General features: G+C 42.0%; 1 protein-coding gene across 1 annotated transcript in view; it reads left to right on the top strand.

Annotated features, from left to right (window-relative positions):
• Kcnq3 (potassium voltage-gated channel subfamily Q member 3) overlaps positions 1-15140 on the top strand; it is a 246737-nt gene that overhangs the window by 210766 nt on the left and 20831 nt on the right. Inside the window, exons 5-9 of the mRNA XM_090339409.1 lie at positions 2618-2773; positions 4278-4388; positions 5400-5495; positions 6301-6395; positions 11473-11499. Of these exons, the coding sequence (XP_090195535.1) occupies positions 2618-2773; positions 4278-4388; positions 5400-5495; positions 6301-6395; positions 11473-11499 (485 nt within the window). The remainder of the gene's footprint in view (positions 1-2617; positions 2774-4277; positions 4389-5399; positions 5496-6300; positions 6396-11472; positions 11500-15140) is intronic.

Here is a 15140-nt window from a genome sequence, read left to right as displayed (position 1 = left end):
TGGGGTCAGCCATTACCTTGAGTCCCTGGAGTTGAGCTGATAAAAAGCTCTGTTAGAAATGGAGGCCCCCCAAATCCTTGACTTAGATATCTTGTCTTGCTTTTCTAAAGACTAGGGTGTGCTGAAAATTTACTAGGAAATGACAGGCATGAGCCATACGCCTGAGAAAAGACAGGGTCATACTGTAATCAGACTCTCAGCTCACATCCAGTTTTATAAAGCTCTCACTATGCTGTATAGCATAGGTTATGAGAACTTAAGATGTCTTGGCAGAGACATCTTGTCAGAGAGGAGAGGAAATTCTTCCCCAGGGATGCCGATGGCCTTGGAGAATAAGCATGCACAAATTCACTTCATTTATTCATCGCATTCCAGGTGTTGGGTTTTGTACTTGATTTTTCTAAGCACTTAGAAATGCAGAGAGAGAGTCTGGGCCTGGGCACTGTCCCTGAGCTCTTCAGCTCAAGGCCAGTGCTCTACCACTTTGAGCCATAGCACCACTTTCTGTATTTTTATGGTTAATTGGAGATAAGAGTCTCATGGATTTTTTGTGTCCAGACTGGCTTTGAACCAGGATCCTCAGATCTCAGTCTCCTGAGTAGCTAGGATTACAGGTGTGAGCTACTGGTGCCGGCTTGGGTTAACATTATATCACCGATGCTTATTAACTAGTTAAAATCAGGTAAAGTTCAGCTCCCAGAACAAATAAACCCTGGGGTTTCTGCCACCTAGCACAACAACATTAATATCTTGTTCCTACAGTGTCTGATGTTTACCCTCTTGGACCATATCTGTCTGGAAACTGATTCAGTGAGAGAGGGGAATAAATTCCAGCATATTCAGTGGACAGAAGGGATAGAAAGGGACAGAAAGGGACAGAAAAGGATGGGTCCCTCACCTCCCTCGCATTGACTGGTTGCCAATCCCATAGCTCCAGATGCAGGGGAAACAGATTCTGCCACAGAACTGCTTGGCAAAAAAAAAAATTGTGTAAAGTCAGAATTAGTTTGTAATGACTACAAAGCATAGAATTGGGACCTATTTTCACCCCCCATTGGCAACCATCATACCATGTCTTAATAACCCAGCACAGCCAGTTTATCCGTGAGCACACAAGCAGCAGCTGTTTCTCTAGTGAAGTACCGGATGAAACTTCTGACTTGCATTTGGAATCCAGGGGATGATGAGAAAACATAAGGCCAGAACTGGTTCTGTAAAGTGAGAAGCTCATGTTCAAATAGCACTAGGGAGAAATTCACCCTTCCCTTCTCAAACTTCCTGCAGGCAGATCCTCACTGAGGGGAGATGGGTCATTTGTCAGCTCACTTGCTACTTCTGTGTGAACGCACATGAGTACAGCTACAGTGTGCCTGTGCTGCTGTGGGAAAGACCAGATTTATGAACAATGGATCATAATAACGCATTAAGAAATGTGTATCGTTTAGGAAACAGGAAATAGGATACAGAAAGTAGTGGAGCAAACATCCCAGCTGGTTTCATAATAGAGATGCCTTGAGATCCTCCGGTTGGCCCCATCTACAGGAGAGGGAACCAAGAGAGGCAAGAGGCAACCATGCCAATGAGATTCTGCTTTTAGCCAAAGGCAGCTGGCTAGCTGCAGGTGTACAGTCGACTCCATTACCTTCATTCTCTGAGATGCTTCAGCAGAAAGGACAGGCTCATCTCCACCCTTGCTTTCTTTCCATCCAACCTATCATGTGAAACTTGACAATGGAGGAAGATGGGAGAAACTAAGGAAGCTAAAGCTGGAAGGAGAAATACAGACTGTCTCTATCAGGGCTTTTGAAACATTATTCATTTACCACTCTTTGGCTTCCTCCCCATGGCGTTTTTAGCCTTTTTCTTTAAATCCATTTAGCATTGTCAACCTATGCTTTTGCCCTGTCCGTTGTATGATCATATGGAAGTGTCATGTGCCACTTCCTTTTCACAGGATCAAAGTCAAGATAAGATTGATTAACAAAACCAGGCGCAGTGGCTCATGTCTGTAATCCTAGCTATTCAGGAGGCTGAGGTCTGAGGATCGTGGTTCAAAGCCAACTTGGGCCCTAAAGTCCGTGAGACTCTTATCTTCACTTAACCACCAGAAAACCGGAAGTGACTCTGAAGAGCTCAGAGACAGTGCCCAAGCCAAAAAGAAAAAAAGGTTGATTAACATAAATTGTTTATTCTGAATCCCATCAGTGATACTGTGACACTTTCAGGACCCTGGTGGGCCAGTCCCTTTATTCTATAAATGACAATGCTCAGCATTGTCCTTGCTCAGTATAGTCCTTTAGAGAAACTACCAAGTCTTCAGAGCCTGGAGCTTTAATTTGGGGGTCAGTGCTCAGTTCCTTGTGACCTCTTATCTTCCTATGAGCTGAGATATCAGATTCACCCGACCAGAGGCTTCATCTCCGAGAGCCATATCCAGTTCAGTGAACTAATGATAGCAATAATGTGTGCGGTCCTTACGTTATTTTACAGTGGCGGGATGTCCAGATCAGAGGTGAACAGCCACAGGGCTGGGCAGCCTAGACTCTGCTCCCAGGGTGCCTGGCCTCCCAAGGTCTTCCCAGTGATGCTTTCCCTTGCCCACTGTCCACTCTTCCAGGAACTCATCACTGCCTGGTACATCGGATTCCTAACGCTCATCCTATCTTCATTCCTTGTCTACCTGGTGGAGAAAGATGTGCCAGAGGTGGATGCACAAGGAGAGGAGATGAAAGAGGAGTTTGAGACCTATGCAGATGCCCTGTGGTGGGGCTTGGTAAGTGGCTTTCTGAAGACCTGCTCTACAGGATCTGCTCTGCATTCAGTTGGAGACGCAGGGGTGGAGGGGGTGGTATGGGCACAATCTGTAGTCGCAGGTGAGACAAAGACCTTACCTCAGTCACAGGCAGAACCACCCGTGAGCAGACAGGGTAGTAAATACACACAAATGCCCACAGACCTGAAGCTGGGCCTTGAGATTCCCAATGCCAGTCTGCTCAGTATTAAAGCAGGCATCTCTTGTATTCTTATCCTGCTCCAGAGTATCATCAGCGCATGCTACCCTGACTAGTGTGCTTGAAACTCAACGTCTGTTATTACCTTCTTTGGAAAAATGAGGAAACTGAGGCATGAAGAGGTTGATATTTTTTAAGTAGCTAATTTACTTAAGATCTCTCATCTGCGAGAAACTTGAGATTTGAAAGTGGACAGAAGGGCTCCAGGGACCCTAGTGTTGTCTCATTTGTGTCTTGCTCTCCAGAAGTGGACGCACAGGAATATATGAGTATGTACAGCTAACATAAATGTGGAAGACTACACTGGAATGTACGACACACGTGCATATAAAATATATACAAATGAGCACAATTCATAAACATAATATCACACATTCACAAATACAGTCATCGATCCCTCTCCACAGCTATTGGTTCCAGGACTCTATCTCACCCCATCCCTGGAAGTTTTCAAAATTTGAAGGTGCTCATGTCTTATTTTAAATGATTACACAACCCATGTCTGTCTGAGTATAGCCTCACATCACATCTAGCTTTCTTATACACCTACATGCTCTATAAATCGTTATTATATTATAGTTCTTATATATTTTTCTTATCTTTGACTACTGTACAAAGGAGTTGCCATTCAACAAAGCAGTTTATGAACTCAGTGCATCTTGATCAATGTCAGCCCTGTCAACATTCTCACCCGCCCCACCCACCCCTCTCTCACTTTTCTTAACTTTGTAGGATGTGTCTTGAATGTTGTTGCTATTCAAAGAGTAATTTATGAATACAATGCATCTTTATCTATGTCATCTCTTCAGCATATTCACCTCCCCATCCATCCACCCCTTCCCTTGCTCTTAATTGTGTGGTATATACAATGAATTCTTGACTGCATTCTCCTCCCCTTCCCCCATTGTTTTGTTGTGTTATATTTTATTAATTTTGTCCAATATTTTTGATCCAGTTGGTTGAATCCAAATATGTGGAATTCCTATGCTCAGGAAGCCAATTGTACATGCATACATAAGTACACACATACATGCTCATTATTATTGAACTGTTAACTGATGGGTTAGAAGTAGCACATCCTTAACTTAAAAACAGGCTGTGCTCACAAGGCTTCCATGCAAGCTATTTAGTACCAGGTGCCTTTTTTCCTCATGGAAATTTAGTAATCAATGGGAGCAGGTACAAAGGCTTAGAGATGGAGCTCAGTTGGCATGTCAGTGATCTTTCCTCGGTGGGCAGCCCCTGTCTGAATTCTTCTCTCTTTAGATCACACTGGCCACCATTGGCTATGGAGACAAGACACCCAAGACCTGGGAAGGCCGTTTGATTGCTGCCACTTTTTCTTTAATTGGTGTCTCCTTTTTCGCCCTTCCAGCAGTAAGTACCTTTGATGTGTGACACACAGTTCCTTTCACTGCCTGGCCCAGCTCAGATTTCCAGCCTCACTATTTATACCTGGAATTCTATACTTCACCACTTCTCCAGTTATTTCCTTCCACGTGGTAGCCCTGTCTTTCTTCTGCAGCCAGTGATGCTTCTCTGGGCTAGGAGTGATTCTTTCAAACATCTTTATATTAGCCAAGTCCCCGTACCAGTATTGCCTGCTTCACACAGAGTTTTTCACTCCCTGTTCTGATCAAAAATCTGTAAAGGTACTGTGACTCCCTGACATAGGGATTGTGTATTTCCTTCTCTGCCTCCTCCTGGAAGACTGGAATTCTGTCTTTATGTCTCAGAACTTTGTTGTCCTTTGTCCTGTTATTTACTAGATATTTGACCTATCACTTACTAAATATTATTTTTTCCTCAGGCAAAAGCCTTGACATAAGTTCTCTAAACCTATGACCAGAAATGTAATAATGAGAATAAAAAGGGAATAAAAGACATTTACTGAATATGCAAATCTTTCTGTATATCCAAACTTACTGTATATATGGATCATGATTTGGAGCATGGTAAATGCTTTAGCTCTGTTGTTATTTGGTCTTCATGACAACATTGTGTTTGATGTCATGTTTTTTCCATTTCTCCAGATGGGAAAATCAAGGCTTAATCAGAATCCCATGAGTCTGACCAGTTCTCAAGTATGGCTGTTTTGCCACAGAGCTTGAGAAGAGCATTCATAAGTAGCAACCCTTTATTGCTACTTAAGACCACTGTTCATCCTCCATTCGTTTTTTTTTTAACAATTTTAACTTATTTTTGTTATCTCTAAGTATTTTTCAGTATGAGTACAATGCACCTTGATCGATGTCACCCCTTCCTTTTTCTGCTGAAGCTTCTTTTTCATTGGCATTGCAAGGCCCCCCAGAATGCCACTGGGTACCAGTAGGGCTTGTGTGCCATGAGTCTGATGAGACTCATGGATACTGTGACTTCCCCTTGCAGGGCATCCTGGGATCAGGGTTGGCGCTCAAAGTACAGGAGCAGCACCGTCAGAAGCACTTTGAGAAAAGGAGGAAGCCAGCTGCTGAGCTCATCCAGGTCTGTCTTTAGGGGGTTAAACTGGAATGGAGGCCAGGATAATGGTATGCTGCTGCTAATAATAATGATGATGATGATGATGATGATGATGATGATGATGATGATGATGATGATGGTGTGTGTGTGTGTGTGTGTGTGTGTGTTCACATATCCAGACAGGAGTGGGTCAGCTTGTGCATGCTCGCTAGCAGACAGCTCTAGGTTATATAGCTAACCATCATATATTCCAAGTGTGAACGTTTATGAACATTCTGTGCTATGTATGTGACCTCTGTATGGTCTACAGATCACAGTCTTATCACTCTCCCATCCAAGTTCTAAAGTGTGCGAGAAATAGATGCAGGACTCAGGAGTAAAACCATCTGCGTTTACACTGAGAGTGTTGGAATAGAGAATTGTCTTAGATTTGTGGCACTCCTTCTCATTCTACTTCACACCCCAAGCTTTACCTAGGAACCCACAGAGGAGAGGCAGCTCCCAGTCCAGGTGGTAGGGAGGGAGCTGAAGGAACCCTCTAGACCTTCCTGGCTGCTAATGATAGAGAACCACATAGTCAAGAAAGAAAAAGATACCTTGGGTCTGAAGAACACTGAACTCTTCACATAGTTGTTCTGCCAGATGGATAATCATGGATCAAATAGGAGCTACGCTGAGTGAGCCTAACCATCTCAGCTGCTCTGGTGACTTCATGTACACTTAAATTCTTAGTGCTCAGATACTTGAAAGTTGTAATCGTGCCATGCAAGTCTGTGCGGAAATTTCAGGTTATCCACTGCCATCCCTGACCCTCTCTTCTCCTCTGCAGGCTGCCTGGAGGTATTATGCTACCAACCCCAACAGGATGGACCTTGTGGCAACCTGGAGGTTTTATGAGTCGGTGGTCTCCTTTCCATTCTTCAGGCAAGTGCCCACTTGTCTGAGTATTCCAGGTGTGGCTGGCTATCCCTGGTGTGGAATCCATTTGTTAAGGTCTCATGGTTTCCCTGACAGGGACTGGGGGGGGGGAAGGGTTGGTCATCTTTCAAGGCAACAGTGAATGGTATCAGCATGGAGTATGCTTTAGCATCACCTGGGAGCTTCCAAGGCACAGGCTCATTAACATTGAGTCCTGATGCTTCAGGACTGAACCACAGGCTCTGGAAGAATCCAGTGTGCTCTGCTGGAGGCGACCAGCTGGGCATACAGAAGCAGCAGATAATAAGATCCGATGCAATCTATGTGAGAGGAGGATCAGAGGGCAGAGGAAACGGGAACCAGCACAATCAGACACCACAGACACCTTGGAAGCTCCCTGACCTGGCTGTGTGCTGCACCCCCAGACCACTGTGGGCTCCAGGGAAAGGAAGACAACAGAGAAGGGAAAAGGGGACCTTGGTGACCCAGTGATGCTGCTTTGTGTACTCAGGAACTAGGATTGAAATCCTTGGAGGTGGGGAGGTAGATAACCAACTCCCATGGCCAGCATAGAGAAAAAGGGAGAGCAAATGAACATGCATTGGATATTTTATGTGTTCCAAGTTCATATTTCATTCAGTACTCATGGAGTTCCTCTGAGCTAAGTCAGAGGTTTCTAGATATCAAGCTGCATCAGAAATGAGGAGACAGCACCCACCTTCAGCTGCTCTGGTGGAAGTGTGGTGGTGTAGGCACCTGAACAAGACTCAGCATGGTGTCTCATGGTGTCTCAGGATTCACAGCAGGCAACAGGCAGAATGGTTGATGATTCCAGACTCTACTCATTGGTTAGACTTGGCAATATAGGGCATTTTGGCCAGTGTTAACCACAGCTAGATGCTGCCAGTGCCTGTGGCCTTCTCCCCACCAGGGCTTCTAAACAGGCTTCTTCTTCCCAGGCTTTTGACACTGTTGTCCTGAGCTCAAAATTTTTCTCTGGATAGATGCTGGGCTCCTAGAATCATCTTTGACAAAGAAGTGACAGTTGAAATCAGCGTCATTCTGTGATCTGGAAGTACCATAGTATGACCTCAGAGTAGAGAAGCAACTCCCTGTATTGCATCCCACCCCATCACATACTCAGTGTAGGATCTGCTGTAAGACTCTGGACACTACCTATTTTATCCTTCCATGATCAATTCCAGATTGTACTAAACATTTAACGAACAAGCAGAGAGAATTCATTTTTTTTAAACCCATTTCCCTGTGTTTCTTTTTTAAACTTCCAGTGGGTGAACATGACATATGAAAAGTTGAAGCTTTACTATGAACATCAGGACCTAAAAATCAGACCCTATACACGTCTCTCATCTAACCTACCGATGTGTTTTCACTTCTCAGGGAGATCTGGGGAGATGAGCCCCTTTCAATTAGAAGTCTTCAGACTGCCAGTGTTTTTGAACCCAGTGTATGTGCTGAGCACTGGATGAAACCAAAGCCAAAGCTTTGACTAACGAAGCTTTGATCCTGGAGGTAATGAGAAGAAGCTATAGGAGCCAGAGGATAATACAATCAACTCTGTGTTCCAGGAAGCTAGCAGGATTGGGGGATGGAAAATGAATGGAATGAACTTAAGATTCAAGACAAAGCGATCAGGTTGCATATGTTTTCAGGGCTCAGGGTAGGAAGAAATTAGGAGTGCTGCCTTAGAGTTTAACACAGTGGGTATCAGGAAGTCGGAACCTGTGTTGTCAAGAGTGGGTAAGGCCACGAGGAAGGGGACCGTATGAACAGAGAGAGAGGAAGGTGGATAAATGTAGTCATACTATCCAGTGTATGTAAGAAAGTGGAGTCAGGAAAACTGAGGATAGGGTATAATGATGAAAAGGGGCGAGGTGCATTGCGTTCACAAAATGAAAAGCTGTATACCTATTTAAAGATAACAAATATTAAGTCATGAAAAAGAAAAAGAAATGAGAGCTTGGGCCAGCCCAAAGGGGACTGATGATCTGTAAAAGAGCTGTAGAGAAAAGAGGAATCAAGTCTTTGATATGTGAATGCTAAGTTTGGGTGAGGATACTTTACTGAATCTTAGGAATTATAATTAGTCTTAATTGCCCAGAATGTCATCTATGTAGTTCTTTTTCTTCCTAAAACTCTTGTGTTGCTGTAATTGCTGAGACGTAGGGTAGCATAAAGCAAAGTCTCCCTAGAATGGGCAGGTGGCTTAATCTTGAGAGAGCACAATGACCTTGCACTCAGAAACAAAGTACGTACACCCACGTTGGATGCGGAACTGAGATGATTTTCGTTTGCTATGTATCTCAAGGCCTTGGCAATGGGCCTATTCTTTTGGGTTGACTTATTATAAATAAGGCATTGTCTTGGCTGTCAGGGACTTGGAGGGCTACATTGTGTTGCTGTGATACAGGAATGGCTTTTAAAGGAAGAGGGAACATTTCTTTCTCTCTTTTTTCCCCCAAGGACAAAAACATAAAGTCACTAGAGAAATTCACTTAGCAACCATTCTGCAGCAAGGTCGTTCCTTGGGAAAAGAATGTCTCGGGCCATGTGACAAGGGTAAAGAGATAGGCAATCATAGGCTGGTATGGCTTCACCTGCCTTTTGTTCATTTTTAATAATTTTATCGAGATACATTCCTTGACCCATGAGAGACTTCTATATGTCGTGCAATGTACCCTATCAAAGTAGGACATTTGGTAATTTCAAGAAAATTCACAAAGTTGGGTATCTGTCACCACCCTGTAATTCCAGAATGACTTTATTACACCAGAAAGAAACCCTGTACTCATTAGCAGTTACTCGGTTTTAAATTCTATTTAATTTTAATTGAAATACCTTGGTTTTCACTTTCTCCCATCCCCTGAAGCCACTAATCTGCTTTCTGTCTCTCTCCAGTCTGTTCTGAACATTTTATGTAATAAAAACATCATTATAATGATAGCAAAATCGTTGTTATGTTACCTCTTATGTATGCTTTTTTTCTTCAATTTACCATAGTGGCTTCAAATTTTGTCCAGGGTTTAGTCTTAAAATTTTATTTCTTTTAGTAGTTGAGTACTATGGCATGTATAAAATATTACATTTATCCATGTATTACTTGATAAACATTTGGGCTAGTTACATTTTGAGGTTATGTAAATAATGCTCCTAAGGACAGGTAGACCCATGTCACTCTGTGGACACATTTTCAACTTTTTGGGAGAGATACTTTTAGTAGAATTGGTTATCCTTTTTCTAACACTTTGAAGAACCACCATTTTACATTCCTGCCAAAGGTTTCAAAGAATGGGATTGTACAGCCCAGCTCAGTAACGGGGCCATATAAAACTTTCTGCTCAGGATAGTGGTCTAATTTTCAGTCATGTGTTTTGGTATAGCAGTGACAGATAATAGTCCTGGGCTTTTATTTTTCTTAATTACCACTTATTTGAAAGTGACTCTGAATTTCTAGGATAAAGACAGAGATTAGATATAGATAGATAGATAGATAGATAGATAGATAGATAGATAGATAGATAGATAATAGATAAAGAATTTTTTGAGAGCTCCAAAAGTTCAGGAACTTGCTCAAAGACGTACATTATTTTGGGCATAACTGGGACCTAAGCTGGGTATTCTGATTTGTAGACTTACTACATGGAGTTGGTAGGAATCTGTGAAGATACAGGAAGAAGCCGAGATGGAATTGGGGATACAGTGTATAGTTTGATAAGCAAGCAGAGATGAGGGTAGATGTTAAAAACTAGACATTGCTTCCCATCAGCAGAAAAGTATATTCTTCACTTGGTTCCCTAAAAGTGGTGGAGGAATTCTGCCTGGATTGACAAATTTTATAGCCATTCTGTCCAATATCATAGTTTCTGGCCACAGGTAACTACCGGGCATTCAGATATTACTATAACAACTGAAGAATTAAGTAAGTGTTAATTGTAGTAGCTACATGTTAGCACCCCAGGTCTGACTGAAATGTAAAACGATGAGTCAGTCTTAGAAAGCAGAAACTGCTTGACCTAGAAGTAGAAGTTCATTCACTATGTAAGATTCAATTAACATTGAATCTCCTTCAGCATATTATCTTCTTTGGTAACTGGAAGTGACTCCATCCAAAGGTTGTTTGAATAATAATAATAGCTATTTCTGAAGATTGCTGTTGGGAGGGTGAAACTGAATGAACTCTGTTCCTGGCCTATAGCAGGTGTTTAGCCGATGCTGGATAAGTAGGATACATGGATGGATGCATTAGCCCAGAAGGAAGGAGGAGTGTGCATCTAAATTTTAGTCTTGGGCAACTACTGCCAGTGACCATAGGGTTGGGTTCAAGCACTCTATCTGGAATGGGCTCCCACAGGGTAGACTTAATGGATGAGTCCTCTTCATGGATGTCCCATGACTAGAAAAGAGGAAGGGGACTCCAAGAAGAGCCTGAATAAGGGCTTACTGTCATAACTATGTGCAAAGCATGTGTTCTAGAGTGCTCAGGTGAGCTAGGTTTGGATCCTAACTCTGCTGCTTCCTGAGACCTTGCCATTTAATTTCTCAATGCCTCAGTTTTCCCATCAGGAAGATGAGATGTGAATAGTACTTGTAACATAGCATTTTGTGAGGGTTAAAAGACATTAACATCTGATGACACTTTTAATTCTCTGATGATAGAGGACAAAGGGATGAAATGGTTTCCTCAGTGAAGGTTCACAGGCCAGACCTTGTTGACTGTGATGATAATGGCGATGGAAGAGTGGTGGTAGCTGCTGCACCATGGCACTCCTGGCTCTTTGATCTGTCTTTACCATTAACTCCCCCCACACACACCCTGTGCCTGACACAAATTGGCAAATAGTGTCTGTGTTTACCAACTGTTTTCTGAGTGGATGGATGGATGGATGGATGGATGAGTGGCTGAGGACCCAGAGCCAAATGGGACCTCTTTATTACTTCCTCTGTGCTGTCCTCATTTTTTCCCAGTATTCCTTCTCACTGTCTTCAAAGGGAAACTTTGGGAAAATATGGTTCAGCTGTTGTGTGTAACTTATGCTTTCTTTCCCTCTCCCTCTTCTTACAGGAAAGAACAGATGGAGGCAGCAGCTAGGTAAGTTTCTGACTGTCAATTTTCCTGCTTTCCCCACTGTGCTGGACTGGTGAGCTAGTTCTATGTAGTGGATAAATGATTCCTGAGTGGCCGTGATTGTCACATGTAGATCTTTGGGGTCATTTAACTTGCTGACCATGTATGCAGCAAATAGATTTAATCAAGGGCAACTTAATAGGAATTACAGCCACAGCCTCTTTTTTTAATGTGGAAAATGTAAATCTTTAATAAAGTTTATATTTCATAGTAAACATGAAATTACATTTTATTACAATAATGAACATAAGTTTTAAAAAATTAAGATAATCAGACTGCATAATACAGTAGAGTTATATAATTCCCATAAGTGCGATTTCTTTTTTTCTTTATTTATTCTTTTATTGTAATATATAGAGGGGTTACAGTTATATTCACCAGGTAGTAGATGCATTACTTCTCACACAGTAATACCCTTTCTTACGTTTTTGTCCCCATTTTCCCCCCACACCTCCTCCCAGTCATCTGGCTTTTCCCCCTTCCCTGTCCTATTTCAAATAAACAAATAAACGTATATACAATATACCTATTCCAGGTAACAAAGTCAGATATTGTAACAATATGAGATTAACCAAAGGGCAACAAAAGAGAAGAGAAATAACATAGTACATTAAGAACAACAATTACACAATATAAAGTTATTGTTTCCGTATCCTGGAGAACAGCCTCTTGATGAATGAGTCCTCTGGGATAACTCATTTGGTCTTCACAGCATAAAGGGCAGTGTAAACTTGGTAATATTCTCCTTGATAGGAGGGATTGGAGATCAGAGAGATGAACTCACTTCTAGGTCACTCAGTTACTGAGTAACCCACTATGGTTTTCATTACTTCTGTGGGATCACAAATGGTACTTCATTTTCCCCGAGACTACAGAAATTTCTCAATAAGCGTACTCACTGCAGACTGCTGCAGGGACCAGAGGAGTTTCTGGATGAAGAAGATTTCTCTGATTCCCTTCCTCTCCCTTTCCAGAAGATATACAAGGTCAGGAGAAGCATGGACTCTGCTCAGGATTGTAAAGCAAAACTAGCTTGCACATATCAGTATGAACTACTTATATATTTATAGACATAATTATATGATATGTAAACCACTGGATTATAAATATAAACTAATATATATGCTTACATATGCATATATATAACCATTATTGTCATAGAAACTTCCCATAGAGCTTATCATTAATCTCCTGGATTGCTAAGCCCAGCTACTGGACAGAATTAATGAAGATCAGGTGACAGGAGCTTGGACTGCTTGTCCTGTGGCTTCCTTGGTCAGAAACTCTTCTGTGTACATATAACTTGATTCTTCACTTCTGTGAGGATTCTTGATGACTGTCTACCCTGCATGACCTTACCTGACACTCCCAACTCATTTGTCTCAGGTCCATTCATCCTCTCTCATGTTGTTGCAGCAATGCTGAGTGCTTTATAAAAAATCCATATACATTCTCCACTTATTTGAGTACTTGGTTGAGTACCTGAACAGAAAATAGAGCCTGACACATGTTCAACTTTTTTTTGCCAGTCCCGAGGCATGAACTCAGGGCCTGAGCACTGTCTTTGGGCTTTCTCAAGGCTAGAGCTCCACCACTTGAGCCACAGCATCATTTCCAGCTTTTTCTATGTGGATGGTACTGAAAAAAAATCTAACCTGGGTCTTCATGTTTGCTAGGCAAGCACTCTACCACTAAGCCAAACTCCTGTACCACGTTCAAATTTTTTTTTACATACTATTAATAAAAGAGTGGATAAATGAATGGATGGAAAGACTTTTATTCTGTAAGTATCATAAAATCGACTTAGACCATCTCACCCTAACAGGAAAATACAGTGGTTCGCACAAACACTGATTAGAAAGGGATGAAACCTAGTCACACCTTTTTTGGTTTTTCTGTTCTCTTTCCATGATGATTTAATTGTCCTAAGTGATCTTTCCCTTAACGACAAAGTCCGGCATACTAACAGCCCCAGGATCAAATATGTCATCCTCTTTTCTTTGTGTGTTTTTCTTTGATGAAAGACTACTTTGAAAAATCCTAAAGGAACACATAGCGTGGCCCAATCTGGTCATTTATTCATATTCTAGACATTCTATGTGGTTCAGAGAATAAAGGCCAAACTCTGGGCCTCTATTCTCTGGGATACTTGTTAGAGCATGAAATATAGAGTACGAAAATAAAGGTTTAGTATAAAATACTATGATTGAGCTGGGTGCAGTGGCTCATGCCTGTAATCCTAGGTACTCAGGAGGCTGAGATCTGAGGATCACTGTTCAAAGCCAGCTAAAGATTATGAGACTATTATCTCCAAAACCACTAGAGAAACAGAAGTGATACTGTGGCTCAAGGGGTAGGGTAGTAGCCTTGAGCTGAAGAGCTCAGGGACAATGCCCAGGCCCAGAGCCCCATGACCGACAAAAAAAATATTATGGTTGGTAACTCCCTCAAATCAGACTTACTTGAAGTTGGGGAAAAGGTGAACTTCATCTTTGGAAGCAGTAAGATCATTTTGTCCCAAAGAAGAGGAAAGGTAACAATATCAAGTAGACCAAGATAATAATAATTATTCATCACAGGCATAGACTACAGCCATTAAACTTAAAATAACTAATAATATTGCATTAAAGATAATCATCTCTAAACCCTGCTGAACTCCATTCTACAAATCATACTGGAAGTCTCCCTTTGGTGATGGTTGTTGGTTGGGGATTTTGTTGTTGTTGTTGTTGTTTGGGCCATCACTTTGCACATCCGTTTTTTTTGTGGGTCAGGGGGCTTGAACTTGGCCTGGGCACCATCCCAGAGCTCTTTAGCTCAAGGCTACCACCCTACACTTGGGCCAAGCCCCACTTCCTGTTTTCTAGAGGTTAATGGAGAAAAGAGTCTCAGGTCCTTTTGTGCCCAGGCTGGCTTTGAACCTTGATCCTCAGATCTCAGCCTCCTGAGTAGCCAGGACAACAGGCGTGAGCTGCTGTGCCCGCCTTTTTGGACATCAATTTTAAGTATTCAGTAGATAGCCATCAGGGATGACCATTTTTAAAAAGCTCTGTAATTGAAGACAGCATTTTTTAAATTCTCAAGGCAGATATCTATGTTAACAACAATTGAGCTCAGTTGTTCAATTCATATTTTCAAATAGTTCAATCTGAACAGTGGCCTTCAGGTTTCTTCTGTGTATCTGTCTTCAGAGGAAAACAAAGTGTCTGCGGCACCTTCCTTTCTCTTATGTTTTGATTACAAAGCTGTCAAAGTTAGCTGATCAAAGAATCCTGTATCTGAGCTGAAGAGATGAGATTTGGACCAATTTTACTTTTTCCACATCCCTGCCATGGTATGGAAGGTTTGTCACCATTGTCCTTTAGGAATAGTTGCAGAGAGTATGCTTCTTTTTTATACATCTCTTTACCTCTGAATTATGAGACATAGATTTCTCAGAAAAGGATTATATATGGGTTACATTTACTTGGTAAAGAATTGTTGGCTCTAGAGTGACAGTTTCATAATATCCCCGCCAATTGTTGCCTAGAAGCAAGACAAGGACAAAGCTATTGCTCTCCCAATCAGCAGTATAGGTTGGTCCAGGGTCTGAACCCTAGGGAACA

This window comes from Megascapheus bottae, chromosome 9 (genome assembly GCF_031878675.1).
Source record: "Megascapheus bottae isolate mThoBot1 chromosome 9, mThoBot2.hap1, whole genome shotgun sequence".
Classification (NCBI taxonomy): domain Eukaryota; kingdom Metazoa; phylum Chordata; class Mammalia; order Rodentia; family Geomyidae; genus Megascapheus; species Megascapheus bottae.
Note: the sequence above shows the minus strand (reverse complement) of the source record. Positions and strands in the feature narration are given on the sequence as shown.